Source organism: Rhodamnia argentea, chromosome 10 (assembly GCF_020921035.1).
Source record: "Rhodamnia argentea isolate NSW1041297 chromosome 10, ASM2092103v1, whole genome shotgun sequence".
NCBI classification, from domain to species: domain Eukaryota; kingdom Viridiplantae; phylum Streptophyta; class Magnoliopsida; order Myrtales; family Myrtaceae; genus Rhodamnia; species Rhodamnia argentea.
The window spans coordinates 11084882-11105733 of NC_063159.1; the positions used below are offsets into that span (position 1 = coordinate 11084882).

Here is a 20852-nt window from a genome sequence, read left to right on the forward strand (position 1 = left end):
GGCCATGTCAGGGAAGTCATCTAAAGCAAAGATGAGGCTGTTAGCTGTTAATTGTCAGCCCACGTGGAAACCATCGCCAGTGTCCACGTGGCGGATTGGGAATCGCTCCTCACGGGATCCCCGGTCTCCTCCAAACGCCTCCTCACGGCTCCCCCACCATCGTCAGTTGCTCCCACGATTCATCTTTCTCTCTCTATCTCTAAAAAGCCCCTTTCGGATGAGCTAGTCGTCCGCGAGAGCTGGGCTTCTCTCCCTCGATCCCCAATCAAATCACTAAAGGGCTCCAAGTTCGAATCCTCTGGGGTCATCGCTTTTTCCAAAAGCTCTCTCTCTCTCTCTGCCCCTGTTTCGATGGAGCGCTTCCAATCGCTTCCTCACTGCAACATCCGCCCCCGACCGTTGATTCGTTAGAGCCGCCCCCGCCGATATCCTGCGAACCTTCGCTCTTTCCGCCTCTGTTTGACTCTCGGAATAGATGGCTCATCTGATGTCCGTGCGTCGGTCGGTTGTGCTGCTCCTCGCGCTCGCTGGTCTCGTCGGCTTCCTCGACGCCAGTGCTGGCGATGCCGATCATCTTTACAAGTAAGCACCTCCTGCTTCGGCTCAATTCAGTTTCGTGCGATTGTGGAGATTTGGCTTAGCTCTCAGCTTGTCGTCAGCTTGCGGATATAGATATCATCGAGGACCGCGATGTTCTGCTCTTTTTGACCCCGGAGATGTCCGGTTGAATCTGTTTTTCGAGATTTGGTTTTCGTCCATGTTTGGGCGTGCTCCAATCTTTAATTCAGGTGCTTCAGAGAGTTTTGGGGAGTTTTAACGCTTTGCTGCTGTATTTGAAAGTCTTAGTCCCCTTTGCTCAAACAATGCACTAAAACTCTGAAGCACTTTCCATATGATTTGAAACTGATGTACGGTGTTCGTTGGGGACGTATCTGTTCTTTAAGAGTTTGGAGAATATGGATCGGTCAACATGAGATCATAACAGATCAGTGGGAGTTGATGGAGAAAATGAGATTGGTAGTGGTCATTGGAGATGAGATGCGGATTGTTCTTGAATAAAAAGGTGCTGTTTATTCTTGATTGCTGAAAATAGAAATAAAAAGTCGTTTAATCGTAATTGAAAATTAATGGCTAAAGTTGATCAATTTCTTACCAAATAGAGTGATGACCATTATCGGTAAGTTTTAGCAATAGTGGTAGTAATTCAGTGGGTGTGGTGAATGTGATGGTTGATGGCTGGTGAAGGTGGTGGTGATGGTGGTGGTGGCTAATTATTAATGCTGACAAACATCCTTAATCTCACCAGTTTGGTGTCAACCATTCTCCAGAGTGATCTGCACAAGTCTCCCTTTAGTCTTTAACCATGGAGATAATTTCCGTTCTCTGGTTTTTGTTGTTGTGCCAAACATCGCAAAATGATAAAAAAAGGGGAAGTAAGCATACATTTTGCATTGGCCAGAAAGTATTCCATACTGTGACTTGTCATTTCCCGTGATGACCTTTCTGCCAAACAAACTGCAAGTCGTCAACCTACTTCAGTGTCCCCCGCCTTTTTAAGCTAGTTTTAGTAGCACAGAATTTCCTTGTGGTCGATATGAAATACTTCTGATTAAAGTGAGAGTCTTAGCCGAATTACTTTGCAATGTTGTTAGGTCTTGTGTGGAAAAGTGTGAGCAATCTGGATGTGTGGGGGACCAATGCTTCCAACATTGCAAATTCTCATCTGATGGGAAGCCTGTTGATGGTCCATGGTATATGCAAGAACCGCTATATCTGCGGTGGAAGCAATGGGACTGCCGAAGCGATTGCCGCTACCACTGTATGCTTGCAAGAGAGGAGGAAAGAATGACTCTCGGTGGCAAGCCTGTCAAATATCACGGAAAGTGGCCTTTTCTTCGTGTTAATGGCATCCAGGTTTTCCCTGCTGACTCCTTGAAGCAGTACTTTTAAGCATTTCATACACGTAGATGGATCTTAATCCCTTGTATTCAAGCTTGTCATGACAATTTTTCTCGTCTTTGTTAGGAGCCTGTTTCTGTGGCACTCTCTGCCCTTAACCTGGCCGTGCAATTTCACGGCTGGCTATCCTTTTTCATCCTCTTGTACTACAAGCTACCTTTGAGACCGGACAAGAAAACTTACTATGAATACACTGGCTTGTGGCACACATACGGCATCTTGTCCATGAACTCTTGGTTTTGGAGTGCTGTCTTCCACAGTCGGTAATATATAGTATTCATCAATAGATTTATGTCTGCGTTTTACTCTTCATACGTGCGATGGCTCTCGACGGAGGTTCAGGCTCCAAAAAGCTTCTTAATTCCACAGCTCTGACTCTATTACCCCGAAAGCAGAATGCACTTCTAATTTTGTCAAAATTTAGACAAGTTTGGATTATTTCTGCTTGTCACTAGTATAATTTCTCCTTTACTTTTTAATGAATACTAGTATCGCTGCTGGATACTAGATATGATGAGCTTTCTAATTTTACTGTTATTTTTCACCTTATCATGACCAAACTGCCAGCTATATAATGCTTTGCCACTTACTTCATATGAGGAAGGCACAAGATGTAAAAGAAAAACAAGCTGCTGCAAATGATATCTTAGTATATGATTTTCTTTGATGAATTGTTGACATTGAGACCTCTTGTTGGACTTGACTATGCCTATCCAATCAATGTCCCTTCCAAGGACATATTGCAAGTATGGTGTAACTGTTTTCTGTGATTTGGCTCAGCTAACATGTGCATTTGACTAGAGATGTGGAGTGGACTGAAAGGCTGGACTACTCCTCTGCCGTGGCATTGCTTGGATTTTCCCTCATTTTGGCTTTACTGAGAGCTTTGAACGTAAGGGATGAGGCTTCCAGGGTCATGTTTTCTGCCCCACTTATTGCATTTGTGACGACTCATATCCTGTATCTGAACTTTTACCAATTCGACTATGGTAAATAACTTTCTCTATAAGTTCCAATCTTCTCTCTTTGTCATGTATCCATTTAAGGTTTCGAATTATCAATAACCGTGGTTGTATGGAGTCCAAAGTACATTCTTATGTAATATCCAAATCACTGATTATTGAAGTACCATATTTTTCTCAATCACCTGCTCATTAGATTGGTGAAGCCTGCCACTGCCATGGGTCAATAATCTGTAATTCATATTGAACTTAGACCAGGAAACTAAATAAACTACATCTCTTGCCTGGGCCAAGATTGGTCACTTGCATAGATAGTGTCATGGTCAGTTTGACAGTGGGTCGAGTCTGGCAGGCAAGACATTAGGACAAGCGATCTTATTCATGGCATCATTTGAAATAGGAATTCTAGTACCATCACGCAGGGCACAGAGAGTACGAAATCTGAGAAATGGAAGTGGTCTAATTGATGATTTTGCAGGCTGGAACATGAAGGTCTGCGTGGTCATGGGAATTGCTCAACTGCTGATATGGGCAATTTGGGCAGGTGTTACCCGCCATCCTTCACGTTGGAAGTTGTGGGTAGTAGTGGTGGGTGGAGGCTTGGCCATGCTTTTGGAAATATACGACTTTCCCCCCTATATGGGTTTTGTGGATGCTCATGCTCTGTGGCACGCCACCACCATTCCTCTTTCTTACCTTTGGTGGAGCTTCATTAGAGATGATGCTGAGTTGAGGACAACAACTCTCCTAAAGAAGGTGAAGTAGACTGTTGTAAGATCGATGCTTGCACTAATCAGATGGCAGATTGTGTCAGTTACATGGATTGCGCTAGCCAATTGTTTCATTGGATTTCCCTCTTATCTGATGGTGTATATGCTTTGCTGTACGTGAAATGCTCGTTTTCCTCAGGGGGGTCATTTCCGTTTTTTTTTTTTTAATTGATTTCTATAGGATCAGCAGTATCCTTGTGTAATCATAACTTCTCATTGCTTTCTCGGGTTTTTGCTAAGAAAACTTCTTAGTTGGTCCAGACTGAGTGTCACTTTGGTCAGAGAAGTTTCGTATAAAATGTATTTTGAGACTCTGAAGTTATGTGAAAGTAAGGAAACTGATCGCCCTGAAGTTCAGGCATATTGCGGAGACAGCCTTTGTTGCAGAAATATCGCGTGAGTTGTGGATGAGCATCGGATGAATGATTCATTCAGCATGCTCCCCATTAAAAATTATTGTCAGGTGGACTTCCAGAATCCGTGGATCCTGTCTTGTGTTAAACTGTTGGGATCCTTGTGTTATCATTCATTGCGATAACTGTTGCTGCTTTAGGTGAACACCGATGCCCCCAGCTTATAACAGTGTCGTCGTTTCTTTGTTTCTTTTGCCTCGTATGATCAATAGATAGAGCGTCGTGAGCAGGGCAGGTGCCCCTCTTCTCAGAAGAAGAAGACGGCAACTACCATTTTTAAGGCTTGCGTGTTCAACCTGGCTCTTTTTGGGCTGTGGGCTATTTGTGGCCCCGACAGCCGATGAGATTAGGACGACTGGCTATCCGAGTGCAAGATATATTAAAAAACTAGAGTACAAGCCTGATCATATTCGAGAACTCGGAATGTGCTGTATCGATCATTTCGTGTCTCATTGGTTTATTCATTTCCTTTCCTGCCCAAAGAGCCGAACCGATGTCTCTTACTATTGATGATGCTTCTCACTGCCTTTGCGTGAGAGTATCCTCCGGCTGTTACCTATTATTGCAAGAGACTGCTCCTTGTCTATGAGGTTCTGCCGCTTTTTCAAGGAGCTTATCGCGAAGCATCGAGATCAATTTTGCAGGGAAAGGGGTCGTTCTGCCAACCCTCGTAATGGGGCCCGTACGAATTTGCTGGACTCCTCCCTTGGAATTTAGCCGAGAGCAAAAAAGGACCCGAACCTTAAGAAGACATAGCAATTTCATGGGCACACTTTTGCCTTGTACATGATACATTCGAAGATCAATTGTCTATAAGTCTGAAAACGAATTCTCTCAAAATCATTATGACTCGGCAGTCTCTTTATTAAACTATATGCAAACGCCCGATGTTACTGCGATGCGAACACAGCCTAATTCCTTCTTCGCTTCGCTTTCCTATCCGCTTTATTGGAGGCCCAACATCAGCAAAGCTGTGCTTCATCCATAAGCTTTTATCTAACAACGCGCCCCAAAATGGCTTCCTAAATTATCTTCTCTCTTTTCTGACCAAAGGAAAAAATATATATATATCTTGTCTTTTGATACCCTTCACCTTTTATCCGCACTCCATTAAAAACTTCTAAGCACGGCATCAAAGTTGTCCCTAACAACAGAAAACTACAAGTGAAAATCGAGAAATGATTAGATGGAGAAGCTCCACAATGACACGTATCCGTCCAAATTCCCGTCGTCCTCTCCGCCGTAACCATCTACGCCGCATTGTGGTGGAGGCAAGAGCATCCCCTCCGCCATATTTGCAAGCAACCCCGGCATCCCGAAGATGTCCTCGTCGTCATGGAGCACTCCCTCTTCCGAACGCAACTTCTTCTCGTCCCCTGACATCAAGTCCTCAGACTCTGCCTGCCGGAATGCCTCCGCGGCCTCGGCTGCCGCCTTCTGTATGTCCTTGGCATCCGCCGACGCCGGCACGGGCAGCCGCCATGCGGAGTCCGCGAAGTTGAGGCAGGCAGACCTGCCCCTCAGAGCAAGCGCTGCCACGTCGTGCGCCCTCGCGGCCATCTCCGCGGTGGGGAACGTGCCGAGCCAGATCCTCGACTTCTTGTTGGGCTCGCGGGCCTCGCAGACCCACTTGCCCGAGTTGCGCCGCCGCACCCCGCGGTACACGGGGTGGCGCGTCTCCTTGAATTTCTTCCTCCCGGCGCGCTTCTTCGGGTGATGCGACGCGAGGAGCACCTCCTCGTCGGAGAAGTTCCTGAACGCCGCCGCGGCTGCACTCCTGCCATCGGACAACGGCGATGACGACGACGACTCCCCGGCAAAGTCGAAGCAGTAGGAGTTGGGATCGGAAAAGGAAGAGAAGGGGTCCATCGGAGGGCGACCGCACTGGGCTAGTGTGATAGCTGCGGACAGTGGAGTGAGTGAAGTGGACAATGAGCTCGTGCTATCTTCGAGGTGAAGAAGCTGGAGGAGTGTTGGGACAGCTGATGAACTTAGGAATGAGGGAATGAGGGAATGGTTCTTATATATGAATGGGGGGATTGTTTGGGGAAGTGGACGTGGACGTGGACACGGACACGGGATTGAAAGGATACAGACTGGGAGTCAGTTCCTGCCTACGGAGAAGACGCAGAAAGTTGTCATGTCAGGACAGAAGAAGTATCACAGCGACCGGGACTTGAAGTGTAACCAGCTGTGAGTTGCATGCGATTCAGCGTGCGGCACGTGTGCCCCCGTGGGGGCGGGGGATCGTGACGTGGCAAGTGGATTGGGTGGCGGGCTGCAAAACCTTTATTTAGGGTTTGACCGAGTAAAAGAAGGGAATGAACGGGAGACAGGACGAGGTAAGGAGCTGTCACGGTCAAAGGTCCCCTTCGAGCCCATATTTTTGACGCCACTTCGACAAGTTGTACCCTTCGGACGTACGACTCGCACAATCTTTAAGACTCGGTTTTTTGAGTAATTTGAATCTTCGAACTATGCTAATTAAAGATATTTTCGATACTTTATTAATTATATTTTAAAAAAAAATTCTGATTTTTTATATCTATTTTAATTATGCATATCCGATTTGATTTCTCTAGAGAGTCTTCTAATAAAACACATCATAAATAAGCTCTTCATAAACGTTCTTTTCTATGCATCGAAGTATACAAAAATTCAGCTCTTTCGCTTTACACTTTTTAACCAAATTTAAAAGTATTTTGATTCTTTTGCTCACAAACTTAACTCTAGCGGTCGGCTATCGTACATAATTGAGATGCATTCAAGTTGAGAACGAGTATCGAATCAAGATAAACTGGATCAAAGTGGCCACATGTCCAGCTATTCAATTACGACGTAAAATTCGATAGATACATAAGTCACAAGGATGTATACGATAATACTTGATATAATCAAGTGATTATCGATCCAATAAAGTCGGGGAATCGAGACATATTTCATAGCGAGGCCGAATATGATAAACTAATTTTGGGAGATGATCTAGCCTGAGCGCTAATGATAAGCTAACTATTCAGAAAATTGGAAAAAACTGCGCACGCGGAAAATCCATGAGCAGCCCCGTAAAAAGTCGGCGAGGGGATGACGAAGGCGAAGGTGCTAAGAAGGCGCGAGAAGGATCGGAGAAGTCGCGGGACCGGACAGGGAGTCTGACGTGGCGCGGGAAAAGAGTGCGGGTGGGGGAGAAGCCGACAAAGCGAGTCTTTTCAAGGTGACGTCACTGCCACCGTGGGAAACACGGTCTGCGACAGTTAATCAACCGCCAAGCTCTGCGAGCCGGGGAGAGGGGGGGCTGTGTGCGCCCTTTGGGCGGTGGGTTGGCACGCGGAAACGCGTGGACCAGGTGGCCTTGGGCTTCGGGTGGGGGCAGGCCCTCAACTGTCACAAACCGAAGGAAGTTGACGAGGAAGGTGGCGGTGTCCGCATCGGAAGCCCAAACGACAAGTGGCGAGATGACCCGCGGACAGCACATCAGCAGATTCTGAAAAAATCTTTTATCAGGGTTCGGAGCGTGCGCATGTTTACGTGGGATTGACCTGTTCAGCGGGAAACACAGGAGTTAGAAAGCCGGTTTGTTCGACACGTGTCCCTTTTGTGGAATCTGGATTGATGGGATATTGCACGAATTGGTAGATTCCTTCGCATGAAGAGGGTAATCCATCGACATCACCATCTTGAAAATAAGGAAGGGGGGCGATGGAGACAAAGCAATCAGTGGCAAGTCTTGACTACTGCTTTTGGAGCTTTACGGCGAGTCTGACTCGGTCCAAATTTCTTGGCCACGATCTCCTCATTTTTTTTTTTTCGTACACAACATTCTGGTCATATTTCAACATGAGAATCGAGTTAGACTGAAAATCAAGTCGTACGCACAATTCCCTCGTCAAATGAAGAACTCCAGTATGTGCACGACAATTCCTTTTGCAACGATTTCCATCAGAATTATTACGCTGAAAATTTCAAAACGAAGAAAAATATTTTTCCATAGAAATCGTTCTCAAGAAAAACGGTTAGTTTTTTCATTCGTTTGTTGGTTTGAGGAAAGTATTTTCCTTCTTGCCGGAAGAGGAATTCGTTTTCTCCAAATTTAAACTTGTTGTTTTTGGTCTATTACAAATATTCTTTGTCAATCGATTAGTTTTTCGTCATCTAAACACCGGAAGTTTGAAAACAATTTTCCAAAAATAATTTTCTTTCAAACAAACCGGCCCTAATAAAAAATATAAAATGAATTGAACTATGATTTTCCCCATTATCGCGTGATGCCATAGCCTTCAGAGGTCAAGTTTTTTCCACCGAAATGGACTTTTTCATTATTTGAAAAATGAGAAATATCAACAAAAATCTTAAACTACGATCACAATAACATGAAACCCCAAATCTTATTTTTCGGGAAAATTGTCAAAAAAAATCTATTGCACTTTTGCCAATTCAGTCCTAAACCTTTTAATTTTGCCAATTCATTCTTAAACATTTTTTTTTGTGCCAATTTAGTTATAAACCTCTTGCATTTGTGTCAATTCAATCTATCTGACGAACTTTGGCCGATCGGCGCCGATGTGGATTATTTTTAATAATATTTTATTTTTTTGAATTATTTTTTTCTTTTCTTTCTTCTTTCTCTAGCCGGTCGACTGCCTCAGGCAAGGCTCGCCCCCGCCGACCATTGGCGAAGAAGAGCCTCGTCGGAGCTGGGCGAGGTCGGCCTTGCCCAAATTCTAATTTTTTTTTATGTCATCAAAACCCCTAAACATAAGCAAGCATACCCAAGCCCCAAACATTGTATGAAGAAAACACAATATTTCGAATTTTTACATTCTCGGCGGGCCTAACAAACACTTTTAAGCCTAGGATTTGGCCTGGCCCATCCATGAGATACATGGTTTTTCCGCCCAAAAGGCTTTAGGGCTGAGGTTTTCCTATTTCGTTACGCAGTTTTTCAACCACTTAAATGTTGATTTTGTTAGTGATTGATAAAATAATTGAAATATCAAAACATGCATTCATCTAACCGCTTAAACTTTTATAATAGTTGGTAGTAATCTCACAAATCTCACATGGTATTAGAGTAGAATATCCCGAATTCAAATCTTTCCACGCTTCATTTTAAATTTGTCTTCGGGAAAATTACGGAAAAATTATCCAAAAAGTCTTAAAACTATTGTATCAATTCAGTCATAAACCTTTCAATTACGCCAACTTAATCCTAAACCTTTTAGTGAATTGTCAATTTAGTCATTCTGACCAATCACTCAAATAATAGGTTTAGGATGAAAATGGAAAAAATTCAAAAGATTTAGAACTAAATTGATAAAATTTCAAAAGATTTAGGACTAAATTGAGGCAATTGAAAAGTTTAGGACTAAATTGGCAAATCGTCAAAAGGCTTAAGATTAAACTGACACAATTGAAAGGATTGAATTGACATAAGTGCAATAGATTTATGATTTTTTTTTGGTAATTTTCTTGTAAAATTATACATATCACATAGAAAAGTTGATACCTTTTGAAATTGATAACTTTTCTCGGCGAGTCGCTTAACAAATATCTCAAGTGTCCAGCTAGCAAACTACGTAACAAAATCGCTTCTCCTTTCTAGGACCCGGCGCTTGGATTGTTTCTTCTTCGGAGACATTGCCTTTTTTTCTTTCTGGTTTTTGAGAGCAGTGGCCGATGGTGCTTGGTATTGGATATATCACATTGCTCTATGTGATTGTGGACGGACGTCAACAGTGACGTCAATGCTTTCGACTAAAAGGGCAAAAAAAAAAAAGACAGACCGAATCATTGCTATTCTGAAAAATAAGGATTAGTTGCAGTTTTCCTAATCGGCTTTTGAACCCCAAAGGAGAATCGGATCGCATCTTTGGCAGGAAAAGTTCAATACCCTTTTTCCCAATTTCGTTAATTCTATAATTCAAATGGATCCCCCATGCTCCACATGTCTTGCAATCATGGTTGGATCTTGATCGTTCGTCCCATATAATCATATAGCTATGTGCAAAACGATTCCCTGCCCTTGTCCTAACATAGTTTGCCTTGGTCGACTCTTCCCGAAGAGAAACAGACAAACATACCTGCTACTCTCATCTTCCAGATGTCTTCCCATGAATTCCGATAGGTTTGGTTAGTATAACGTTCAGCAAGGTTGATACTAGTGTATTACTTTTCCGGCTATAGTCCAGGATTCCGCTTCACAGAATGATGGAGTTTTGAACGGTACCAGCTTATAGAATGTACGTAATTCGTTCATGTCTCGGTGTCTAATTTGATCCATCATATGCTTCCAATGGTACCATTTCGTACCTTGTGGTCCTTAGTCACTGGACTTCACTTCGAAGGAGCAACATGCAGCTTAACGGATATCTCATCCGGTCGCATTTTTCGGATGGCGTGTAGATGCATTGGCCTCAATTGTTCATATCAATTATGAAGGCCCACCCGAGACGCCATTATTAGGTCACTGTCATAAAATCCCCGCACATGCAGAACATCAGGGCATTAATTTGGTTTGAATGAGGAAGGAAGCCTCTTCACGAGCACCAAGAGCTTGGAAGGGCGGGGGCCCGTCTATGGTGCCCGGGATGCCGTATGCACGCACGTCCATCTCGTCCTGAACATCTTAAGTTCCGTTGCAGATCCACATAAACGTCCATAAATTGCCTTCCGGTACAAAATATCTGTGTTCCATGGACAAAGAAAGGAACAGGGTGCTTGCTTTTCCTTCGAAAACACATGCAATTTCAATTGATTTCGTTATGTCGCTGTCATAAATTTGCTGTGGTAGAGGTCTTTTGTTCAACCGATCTACGATATAAAGGGAAAGTGTGTATACATATACCATATACAGCTAAGTACAATCGAAAACAACACCAAACCTAAAAGCTGCGAGCAAAACCCTCACCAGAGACTGTCAAAATCCACCCGGAAGCTGCATTTGTATGGGGCCAAGAAAACTCAATAGCAAATCACGGGGATGTCATCAACCATCACGATGAACCGAAGATCATATACAATGCGTATCGTGTTCGTATAATTCTACAATGAGGGCTATTCTAATTGATCAAGCCCTGATCATCACAACTTTTCAAATCAGGGATAACTCCACAGGCTCTCTCCACCGTCTGAATCCTCTGGCGAGTCGTTCTCTGAGGCCATCTTCATCCTCGGCGGGCTCACTAGCATCCCCTCTGCCATGTCGTCTAGCAGCTTCGGCATGTTCAGCAGCGCGTCTTCATCTATGAACTCTCGAACCGACTCTTGGCCCGTCTCGTCGGCATTCTCCGGCCGACCCACTGGATCCTCCTTCCCCTCGGCTTCCATTCTGGGCCCCCTCAATGCTGCCGCACTGGCTGCCGCCGAGCGTATGTCGGCTGCTGATGCGGAATTCGGAACCGGGTATTTCGGAACCTCGTCCGGGAAGTTCAGGGCGGCGTCGGAGCCTTTCAGAGCCAGAGCAGCCACATCGTAGGCGGCGGCCGCCATCTCCGGATTTGGATACGTCCCAAGCCAAATGCGAGTAGTCTTGCGGGGCTCGCGGATCTCGGATACCCATTTCCCGCTGCGAGATCGGATTCCACGGTAAGACGGGTGCCTTCCCGTGGATTGAGATGGCGACGCCCCGCTGGGAGAAAGCATGGGTTTAGGCGAGGAGCCGCCTGGAGCACCGCTGGCCGATGAAGAAGAAGAAGAAGAAGTATGAGGCGAAGTATGCGGCAACTGTGGCGGCAGTGGCTGGTCAGGGATTTGGATTACTCGGGCCGGGGCCGGTGGCGGTGGTGGTGATCGGTTTGGTTGGGGCTCACGGGGTGGCTGATTGGCCATGTGTGCAGGCCGAGGAAGAGTGCATAGCAACATGGAAAGATGTTAAAATCTCTCTCCAGACAGCAAGGTAAAAAGAAAGGATATATATGTTTTGGGACTTGAGGGGGAGAGTGCGTGGGGAATTCGCGGGGGGTCCCACATTCGTGACCAGTGCCGATCGAGGGCACACGGATTAAGCGCACGCTAAGCTTAAACACCTGTAATTGTCCTTCCTTTTTTAAAATAAAAAAAGATGGGATGAGCTGTGGTCTGTCTGGACTGGTCAAAGCTGGCACTGGCCCAGTTGACCTTTTGGGATTTCCCAGTTTGGAAGTGTCCTCATCGTCATCTCAGTCAGTCTTTTCCGTCGCTCTCCATCTTCCACGTTCAAGAAACCTTTTGCGACGGTTTCCCCTTTTGAACTGGTCGGGACTTCTTCCACGTGCTCGAATTAGGGCGACGCTCCGATCACACCCAATCCGCGTGTGCCCGGATCATGCTGGTCGCTGGATCGGCGGCTAACGAGGGCGCGTCGTGTGCGAGTGCCTCGGCTCTTTAGGTATGAAATCTAAAAAAATTATCAAAAAAATCTTAAATCTATTATAACTATACCAATTCAATCATAATTTTTTTTAGGTCAATTGAGTTCTAAATCATTTACAATTGTGCAATTCAATCCATTCGGCCAGCCAACACCGACGTGGATAATTTCAAATTGCATTATAATATTTTAACAAAATTTTAATTATTTTTTGTCTTTTCTTTTTTGGGTTGGGGCTGGCAAGAGGCCGCCAGCGGCCACGGAGCAAGGGCCTACAAGTAAAATATGTTTTCCTCATTAAAAAGCTTTTCCAAAGGGTAGAATTGTAAAACTGTCAAAAATGAGATAATCGAAAAAAATATTAGAACATTACAAAAAAAGTGTCTACGTCGGTCTTGGCCATACCACCTCAAGCAATTTCGATCAAATTGGTCTGATGAATTTAATTGACACAAATGCAAAAGGTTTATGACTCAATTGGTAAAAAAGAAAGATTTTTGATTGAATTAACATAATTATAATAAATTTAAGACTTTTTAGATAATTTTTAAGCTAAGGAGGGGCTTAAACTTTTTTCAAGTTCCCACCACAAAAACCCTATTTGAGGAAGAAAGGTCATTAATACCTAATCGTCCACGTGTTAATCCTTTCTTACGAAAGTCTACTGTACTAAATGCATGTAGAGGAAAAAAAGCAGCAAGTGTTAAATGACATAACTGACCGAATCTGGCATCTACTTCCTCTTAATTTTTCCTATTAATGTAACCCTGATAACATTTATCAGGTTAGTCATGTTACTCGCGTATTATCATCTTGAATCTACACGTCACGTCATTAAGTATTCGAGTTTTTGTAATGACGTTTTAATAATTATGGGAGTTTCTTCCCAATTATCTTAACATTTTAATTACATTTTAAGTTTTATAAAATCTTCGACCCAAAAAAAAAAAGTTTCATAAAATTTTATCGAAGATAGAGATATCGTTGCACCCGCTAAAAAGGGAAAAATTACCGGAAAAGCCCTAAACCTATTACAATTGTATCAATTCAGTCATAAACATTATTTTGTGCTAATTCGGTCCTAAACCTTTTGAATTTGTGTCAATTCAATCCTTCAGGCCAACTTTGGCCTGCCAATCTTGATGTGGGAGCCGACCGACACTAATGTGGCCGCCACCGCTAAAGTGGACAAGACAATTTTTAATAATATTATAATACTTTTTTCAATTTTTTCCTTTTTTATTTTCTTTCTTTTTCCATTTGTTTTCTTCTCATCCTTCCTTCGGCTGGCGAGAGCAAGGTTGGCCTCGCTCGGGCCGAGCCTCTCCATCGTCTGCGGGCGGGTTCGCCGGCAAAGGCTAGGCTCGACTTCGCACAACGACAGCAAGGTCTTGCCTTGCCCTGCGACGGTGAGGCCGACCTCACTATTGCTAGGTGAGCTCGATTGCCATGGTTTCCCTAAACCCTAATGAGGTTTAAAGAAAGCCCATATAGTTTGGAAGGAGTTCATCAGATTGCAGGAAAAGAGATTTATCCTCAGGCAAATAACAAAAACGAATATGAGGCAGAAGGAATGGAAAGGCAAAAGTCGACCAACGGGGGGTTATCAACCTAAACTGAAAATGCGAGGTCTATCCTCGCCTTGCAAAGGCGAGCTCGCTCAGCGATAGTGGAGAGGCTTAGCCTGGGCAAGGCCGACCTCGACCTTGCCCTCCCTAGCTCTGGCAAGCAGATGATGCGGCAATAGGTCGGACAAAGGAGGAGAAGAAAACAAAAAGAAAAAGACAAAAAAGAAAAAAAATTGAAAAATCATTAAAATATTTTCCAAAATTGTTCGCATCGGTGCCGCTGATTCGTATTCGAATTATCTTCTGATTCAAATCTTGTCTCTTAAATGGTCTATTTATTTGCTCGAATAGTTATTCTAAGCAATCAATCCTGAAACATCGTGTCGTTTGCTTTATTATGTTCAATTCCGCGTTGGATTCGCTATAACCGATGTATTAAAGAACTCATGTCGGCTAGTTATTTAAAACTTGACCTTTTTGTCCGATGATTGCAGACTTACCGTTGGTCCCGACGTACCGCGCCGTCTTTTGCATGGATTTTGCGATCATCTGGACCGTTTACGACACCGATAAATGTATTCATCAAGAGAGACGGGTAAGTAAAAGTAGCAATCCGGAATAATCATGACTGTTATTTTTAGCCTTGGTGATATGAAGAGTTCATCATTTTCACAACTTAATTTGAAATAGTTCATATCGCGAAGCATAGTATCAACTACTAGTCAAAAGTCCAAGTATCACATACTCGTAATTCCCCAATTACTCTGGCGTCTCTACCCAACCACTTTCGTGTTCTTCTTGGTACTAAAAGTAAGTAACCTATTTGAATTACCATAGAACAACGTTGTTGTCTTCCCATGATGACTGAAGCAAGACCATAGAAAACGATAGAATAGATAGTAAAATTGCAAGCAATCATAAGCAGGCAAACATAAAACAATGTGCTGTGGTTTCCTAGTTTTTTTGCCGAGATAGGCAATCTCAGTGCGGGGAAATAAACCAAGACCATGTTTCTGGGGTGAAGAAAGAAATTTGGAAGATGGAAAGGACAGTAAGAAAGTGCCATGTATGGGGGGAAACTACCTCGGAAAGGATTTGCTCTTAGAAGAAAGTTCATAACCCTAATCGACATAGTAGGAAACAAAATTGATTCAGGAGATAATTCGAATACGAAACGGCATAAACCAACATCAACCGGCGCGATTAAGAAGAGATAAGAAGGAAAATCACAATCCAACCTTACATGGAAAGAATTTGGCGTAAAGAACTTAGTCGTTTTCCAGTGCACTGCAATAAATATCAGCCAATTCGGGTCTAGATTTTTTTCCAATATAGCAAGATCCTGAGAATTGTCTTATGAAATGCATGCCTGCCTTCCAATTAAGACTCTGTACATGGCATTTAATTTATTGTTTGACCCATAAAAAGAACAGAATACTTGGAATTTTGTAGGTGCCTATAAATTACCATTTGGCCCCTCTCTCTATCTCCGACCAAACACACAGACACATAGACAAAATCAGAAAGCAATTGGTATGGCAAGTGTTTCACTTTTCAAGTACTCGTCACTGACTCAGTTTGCCTATAAATTCAAATTTTGGCTCGGTCATTTGGCGTATGAGAAGGTATAGTGACTTTTACACATGGAGCCTATCGAGGGAACCGGGCAGAGCCATTCTCTTAGCGTCAAAGGTTCTTCTTCGAAGATTAATGTCCTAGTGGTAGACGATGATTCCACATGTCTCCTCATTGTTGCAGCCATCCTAAGGACATGGCAGTATGAAGGTAAAACGACCTAGAACTCAATATATGATACTTCTCTTTGGTTGATGACGCCGGGTTTTGTGAAGTATTTCGAATCGGGTCATGAAGCAATCGGCATCTATCACATCTTCCAAACATTTCTCGGCCTATGGTCCGAGAAAAAACCGATCATCTGCCTAGGATGTTTTCTTTGAGTTCAGTTTTAAATTTTTAACAGTTCATGTGCCAATTTTTTTTTGTCTTTTTCACCTGATCCTCTATATTGAGGGGGAAAACGTATTTCTGGTGGTCATTTTTCGGATGTTTTCCTAGCTGTCCAATTTCATGAATGTTTTGCAATTTCAAATTCTCAGATCTGAATAAATCATAGGTCCTGCTCATGTCAAGATATCAAAAGCTTTGTTTTTCTCTCAGAGTTGAGGACTTTGATTTTAGTTTTTGTATGGGAAGCGTTAACATCTGACATTCCATCCTCCCCAAAAGAAAAAGGACAACAATGGATTGATCAATCTCGAGGACTTAGCCATGTTGATAAAAGAAATGGCGATTTTACACCCCAAGAAGCCTTTCATCTTAGTCTCAATTTGAGATCTATGCACGTGCTCAAATTTTGGGGCTTCATCCTTTGAACTGATGTCTTGGGGATCTCGTAGTTCTGGTATAGTTGGTTTGCCTTTAATCAGATCTAACAGGTGGACTGGTGTATTAAACCTTGGTGGGCATATGCTCGAGATTTACCGCGAAAACCATTTCCCATGACCATTGAGAGACAAATTTGCCGCGTAAAAAATGGCGCGCTGATGCTGCATTTAAAATACAAAATTGACGATAATTTATGGTATGTTTTTAATAGGTAACCTCGACATCTGAACGATATATGACTCTTTTACGTGCCATTAAATGGATGGATGAATGTACAAACCCTTGAAACTCTGTAGTCTCCCTAATGGGTTTTCCATATCTCTCTTCTTAAATCCCGTAATCTACTGACTGCCATGGTTTTCTCAAGGACTACAAACAGTCCATTTTGGAAGGATCTTATTCTAATGAGATTCTGTCGATCTTACATTTCAGTGGTAACGGTGAAACACCCGATCGATGCGTTGGCTACACTTCGCGAAAATCAAGATTCGTTCGACCTTGTGGTGACGGATTATCACATGCCCGACATGAATGGACTCGAATTGCAAGATCAAGTCCTAGAAGAATTCAAGCTACCTGTGATTAGTGGGTGCCCTCTAAACTTCACAAGTTTTTCTTTTAATTTTCTCTGTTCTTGGTTATAACTGCACTATTAATTTGTTACGTGATCATTTTCCAGTTTGACTCAATTAAGGGTTTTGCAACTTTGGTTACCTTTTCTGCAACAGTGATGTCAGGAGAAGAAAGAGAGTGCATCATGCTGGAGAGTTTAGAGCGTGGTGCTGCATCCTACCTTTCAAAGCCCATAAGACCTGAACATCTCAAGAATCTATGGCAATATACAGCTGCAGCCAAGAAAGGCAAATCAATAGTCATTGAAGAGGAGACTAGATTTGCACCGGTCACGCCAATATGGGGTCATCATATTGATATTACACATCGCGGGAACGAGAATTCTTCATCATATATGAACAAGATGATGGATTTTGATAGTGATGATGACGAGGATTCCGATACTGAGCCACAAGAGAAGAACATGGACGATAACCACAAACCTAGAAAACCAAAAATTGTTTGGACAACCGCACTTCAGAATCGGTTCTTGCAGGCCATAGACATCATTGGATTCGAGAGTAAGAATCTTTGTCCTGCATGATTCAGATTTCCTCTCTCTCTCTCTCTCTCTCTCTCTCTCTCTCTCTCTCTCTCTCATTTTTACTAATTAACTAGGTTCATGAACCAGATTAGTTTATATATTGATTTCTCTAAGAACATTGTTTTGTCTTTCGAATCAAATTAGATGCTGTGCCGAGGAGAATTCTCGATGTCATGAATGTCCCCGGAATAACTAGAGCGCATGTGGCTAGCCATTTACAGGTTTGCTTCCTAGATGTTCCTCAAGCATATATAGTACATCAGCTTGCATTTATATTATACCCACAGAAACAGAAATCGTTTCATCAATATAAGTCGCTTGATTCACGTCGTTTCGCCTTTTCTTTGTCTAAACCAGCGCATTTTCAAAAAGAGAACCACTTGTAGACGACAGTGGTAAAGCGCAACTTGTGTGCATTGGGTATTAATGATAATTAAACGCGTGAAGTAGTGTGCAATGTGCATACATAGGAAATAAGTATATTTTGTGATTATCGGAACAAGCTTCATCGAGTACCCCACGATTAGCGAAGCTGATGAGTTTTATTATTCCTAGTAAGTAAAACATGATTTTTGCCATACAAAGAAAAGATGATATGAACTATTTTTTTAAGGTGAATATTGATTCACTTACATACTTCGCATTGTTAATAGTTGGATTTGAATGCTTTTTTTTAATCTAAGCAATAAATCCCTAGTTATTTGCCCTCAACAATCTGATTACCTCAGTGTACTGGAAATTTGGAATTTATTTTTTCCACTTACATTGTGGTCGAATTCGCAGAAGTATCGACTCTTCCTCAAGAAGGTTGCCGAAAAGGGTCTCAAGTATAACATCGAGAGAGCGCAAAGGTCTAGCTTTGCATCTGCATTATATGGAAGTGGTACCAGCCGAGAATATCGTTATAATCTTTTGCGTCGTCATCCATGGACGCCGACATTCCATTCTGGACTATTGGGAGGGAGTTCGACAAATATGAACTATAGTAGCTATGGCATTGTTCCATTCACTGGCGAAGGATCTCAGTGGAGCAACTCCCTATCTAAACTTGGAGTTGACAAATCACCTTCAGTGACTGATCAAGCTAGCTCTTCTAAGTGTCCAATTCTGGGAAACACCTATCCTCTCTCTCAGCCAGATAGCTCATCTCTTCTGACGAATCAACTGAACACCATCGGAAGCGGCTGGCTCAAGCCAAGTGATGCCATAGATGGCACTTATGGAATTTCAAAGCAGATGACTCCACAAGATCAAACTATACCTGAAAATTTACATCATGGAATACAGAAGTACGCAACGGTAGAAGATGGTACCAAAAATGCTAATCACGCATCCATCAGTGGCTCGGGTTATGCAATCAACTCTTTTCCAAATGTGAATCCATATGAAACCATTGGTTATGTCGGTCTTCAAACGGCTAGTAGCAGTGAGCTAGTCCGAGTAGGTGAGGCCAAATTCCCTGACGCTGCCAAACCGAACAAACTCGGCAGTGCAAATATTAATGAGGGAACGAGCTTTATGGCGGCCTTCCTTGGTGGCCACCAAAAGGAAAGATTGCTATTATCAGATGGTCTGTCCAAAGAAAACGAAAATCGCTGTGCGTGTGACGCGATGAAAAATAGTGGAGCACCTTTTGGCAATTTTAGCGGGCAAATGTTGGGTGGGGGTACTCTCACTGATGCTTTATCAGGGCGTAGCAACAATCAACCTCATTATAAGGTATGAAAGTTATTTCTTCTTCTTATGTAATCTTTATTACATAATCTCTCCTAACTTGTACTTTATTAGTGGTCAAAATGGTTTATTTAACTTCTGTAGTCGTTAAATAATATTTGATCGCCTTGATTAGCCACAAGATGGGGAGAACCTGATGCCTTCAGATATCACCAGTGTCCCATATCAACCCAATGTCAACGCCCTCACAATTGAGAACCAGAATCCGAATTTTCTCGAACCAAATCATGTTGGGGACCATGCTGCTTGGAATAATGTTGATGTCCAGGCATGTCTAAATATTTTTCCCATACTAGATGCAGAATTTATTTTATGACTGATCTTTTTTCTCTCGCCAGCTTTTCCTTGTTTCTGAGTGTATTAATATCGTTAGCGTAACTCCAACTCCTCCATATACGCTGGGTACCATTGTGGGCAGGATCCTAGCTTTGGAGAATTCATGGACTTCGACTTCGACTTCCTCAGAGGAGTCGAGTCGTTCCTGTTAGATGATCATTGGCCTCTATTTGACCAGAACCCTGCGCAGGTGAGTGTGGCCATCAATATAATCTCAATGCTTGATCACTGTCTTGGTTTCAACTTAAATTTACTAGTTGTTTTGGTCTCATTGATCTAAAACTTGCTTCGAACTAGTCCGAAACCTCGAAACCCTAGATTTTTGTTGGATGTTTTTGAGTGATGAAAGCAACTTTTAAGTGGAGCAATCTTTCTTTCGTATAAAGAAAAGATTGACAAACTGATACTAGATGAGAATATAATCTGTCGACCATAATAGAAACTGCAAAAGTTGCATTTAAAGTATGATCATGACAATATCTATTTCGACGTGGTGATGAAAGGAGCAAGAAATCGTCAACACAGAAGTGCCCGCCGTGAATCCGCCGATGCAAAACAAAGAAGAGAATCGCATATCCAATGATTTGGCAAGTCCTTTTCTATTTCTGAACTTCATTTTTCTTCTCTTATCGAATGATGTAGTTCTTCTTCTTCTTCTTCTTCTTCTTTTTCTCTTTTTTTGGTTTAACAACACTGGAAATTTTCTTTGGGATTGGCAGGAGTTTGATGAAACTGGTTTCGTGGCCTCCTTGCTTGGCGACAACTGAAGTGAGCATGGGAGAACGAGCAGCTGGGAAACAACTTATATTGTCACATAGCTCAGTCAATAATTAGGGTTTGCATCTGGGGTGTAATCATTAAGTGTACTATGCCTTGGAACTTTTATCAGACTATATTTTTCAGCGTATTTTCTATTTTGATGTAGCCATATGCTGGCTTGTGAACTCCATGATCTTGTCTGGTGGTGTCTCATGTTGGGACTTTGTTGCTCTCCAATGAGACTCTCTTTTCTTTAAAGAAGAAGCCATATGTGTTTCATAGCTTAATTTATTTGTTGTTCCAATGGCTTTGCAGTCAGCAAAAATTTTATTTGTATGTGCACAAAAATTACGGATTTTCTTAATTTTTTGTCGGTAGATTTTGATATTGTGTTGAAGGGTTGAGGCTTATTGAATTATGCTTGGTAATATTACCGCGAATTCAA

The 20852-nt window shown here is 42.7% G+C and overlaps 4 protein-coding genes across 5 annotated transcripts; 2 read left to right on the forward strand and 2 right to left on the reverse strand.

Annotated features, from left to right (window-relative positions):
• The first annotated feature begins 187 nt into the window (after positions 1 to 187).
• Positions 188 to 4137, forward strand: LOC115742774 (post-GPI attachment to proteins factor 3-like). 2 transcript variants are annotated; one of them, XM_048271487.1, is made up of 5 exons: positions 188 to 582; positions 1653 to 1914; positions 2026 to 2222; positions 2761 to 2948; positions 3400 to 4137. In XM_048271487.1, the coding sequence occupies exons 1-5, from the start codon at positions 476 to 478 to the stop codon at positions 3684 to 3686; spliced, it is 1041 nt and encodes a 346-aa protein (XP_048127444.1). In that variant the 5' UTR covers positions 188 to 475; the 3' UTR covers positions 3687 to 4137. The 2 variants fall into 2 exon arrangements, with proteins under 2 accessions (XP_048127444.1, XP_048127445.1); XM_048271488.1 differs by lacking the exon at positions 188 to 582 and adding an exon at positions 926 to 1063 and having other exon boundaries at positions 3400 to 4102.
• A 796-nt stretch (positions 4138 to 4933) lies between these two features.
• LOC115742777 (dehydration-responsive element-binding protein 1D-like) lies at positions 4934 to 6103 on the reverse strand. The gene has a single exon (XM_030677270.2). It carries the CDS (start codon positions 5971 to 5973, stop codon positions 5287 to 5289), a length of 687 nt encoding a protein of 228 aa, XP_030533130.1. The 5' UTR covers positions 5974 to 6103; the 3' UTR covers positions 4934 to 5286.
• Positions 6104 to 10901: 4798 nt separating this feature from the next.
• Positions 10902 to 11994, reverse strand: LOC115742775 (ethylene-responsive transcription factor ERF025-like). Its single transcript, XM_030677268.2, has one exon. The coding sequence runs from the start codon at positions 11959 to 11961 to the stop codon at positions 11197 to 11199; it is 765 nt and encodes a 254-aa protein (XP_030533128.1). The 5' UTR covers positions 11962 to 11994; the 3' UTR covers positions 10902 to 11196.
• Positions 11995 to 15659: 3665 nt separating this feature from the next.
• LOC115742788 (putative two-component response regulator ARR13) lies at positions 15660 to 20415 on the forward strand. Its single transcript, XM_030677283.2, has 8 exons — positions 15660 to 15801; positions 16855 to 17000; positions 17102 to 17555; positions 17723 to 17799; positions 18362 to 19297; positions 19428 to 19580; positions 19686 to 19838; positions 20368 to 20415. Exons 1-8 carry the CDS (start codon positions 15660 to 15662, stop codon positions 20413 to 20415), a joined length of 2109 nt encoding a protein of 702 aa, XP_030533143.1.
• The last annotated feature ends 437 nt before the right edge of the window (positions 20416 to 20852 follow it).

Coding starts and splice junctions, on each gene's coding strand:
- LOC115742774 (XM_048271487.1), top strand. CDS start 476: ATGGCTCATCTGATGTCCGTGCGTCGGTCGGTTGTGCTGCTCCTCGCG. Junction 583..1,652: donor GATGCCGATCATCTTTACAA/GTAAGCACCTCC, acceptor CAATGTTGTTAG/GTCTTGTGTGGAAAAGTGTG. Junction 2,223..2,760: donor AGTGCTGTCTTCCACAGTCG/GTAATATATAGT, acceptor GCATTTGACTAG/AGATGTGGAGTGGACTGAAA.
- LOC115742777 (XM_030677270.2), bottom strand. CDS start 5,973: ATGGACCCCTTCTCTTCCTTTTCCGATCCCAACTCCTACTGCTTCGAC.
- LOC115742775 (XM_030677268.2), bottom strand. CDS start 11,961: ATGTTGCTATGCACTCTTCCTCGGCCTGCACACATGGCCAATCAGCCA.
- LOC115742788 (XM_030677283.2), top strand. CDS start 15,660: ATGGAGCCTATCGAGGGAACCGGGCAGAGCCATTCTCTTAGCGTCAAA. Junction 15,802..16,854: donor AAGGACATGGCAGTATGAAG/GTAAAACGACCT, acceptor CTTACATTTCAG/TGGTAACGGTGAAACACCCG. Junction 19,839..20,367: donor TTGACCAGAACCCTGCGCAG/GTGAGTGTGGCC, acceptor TGGGATTGGCAG/GAGTTTGATGAAACTGGTTT.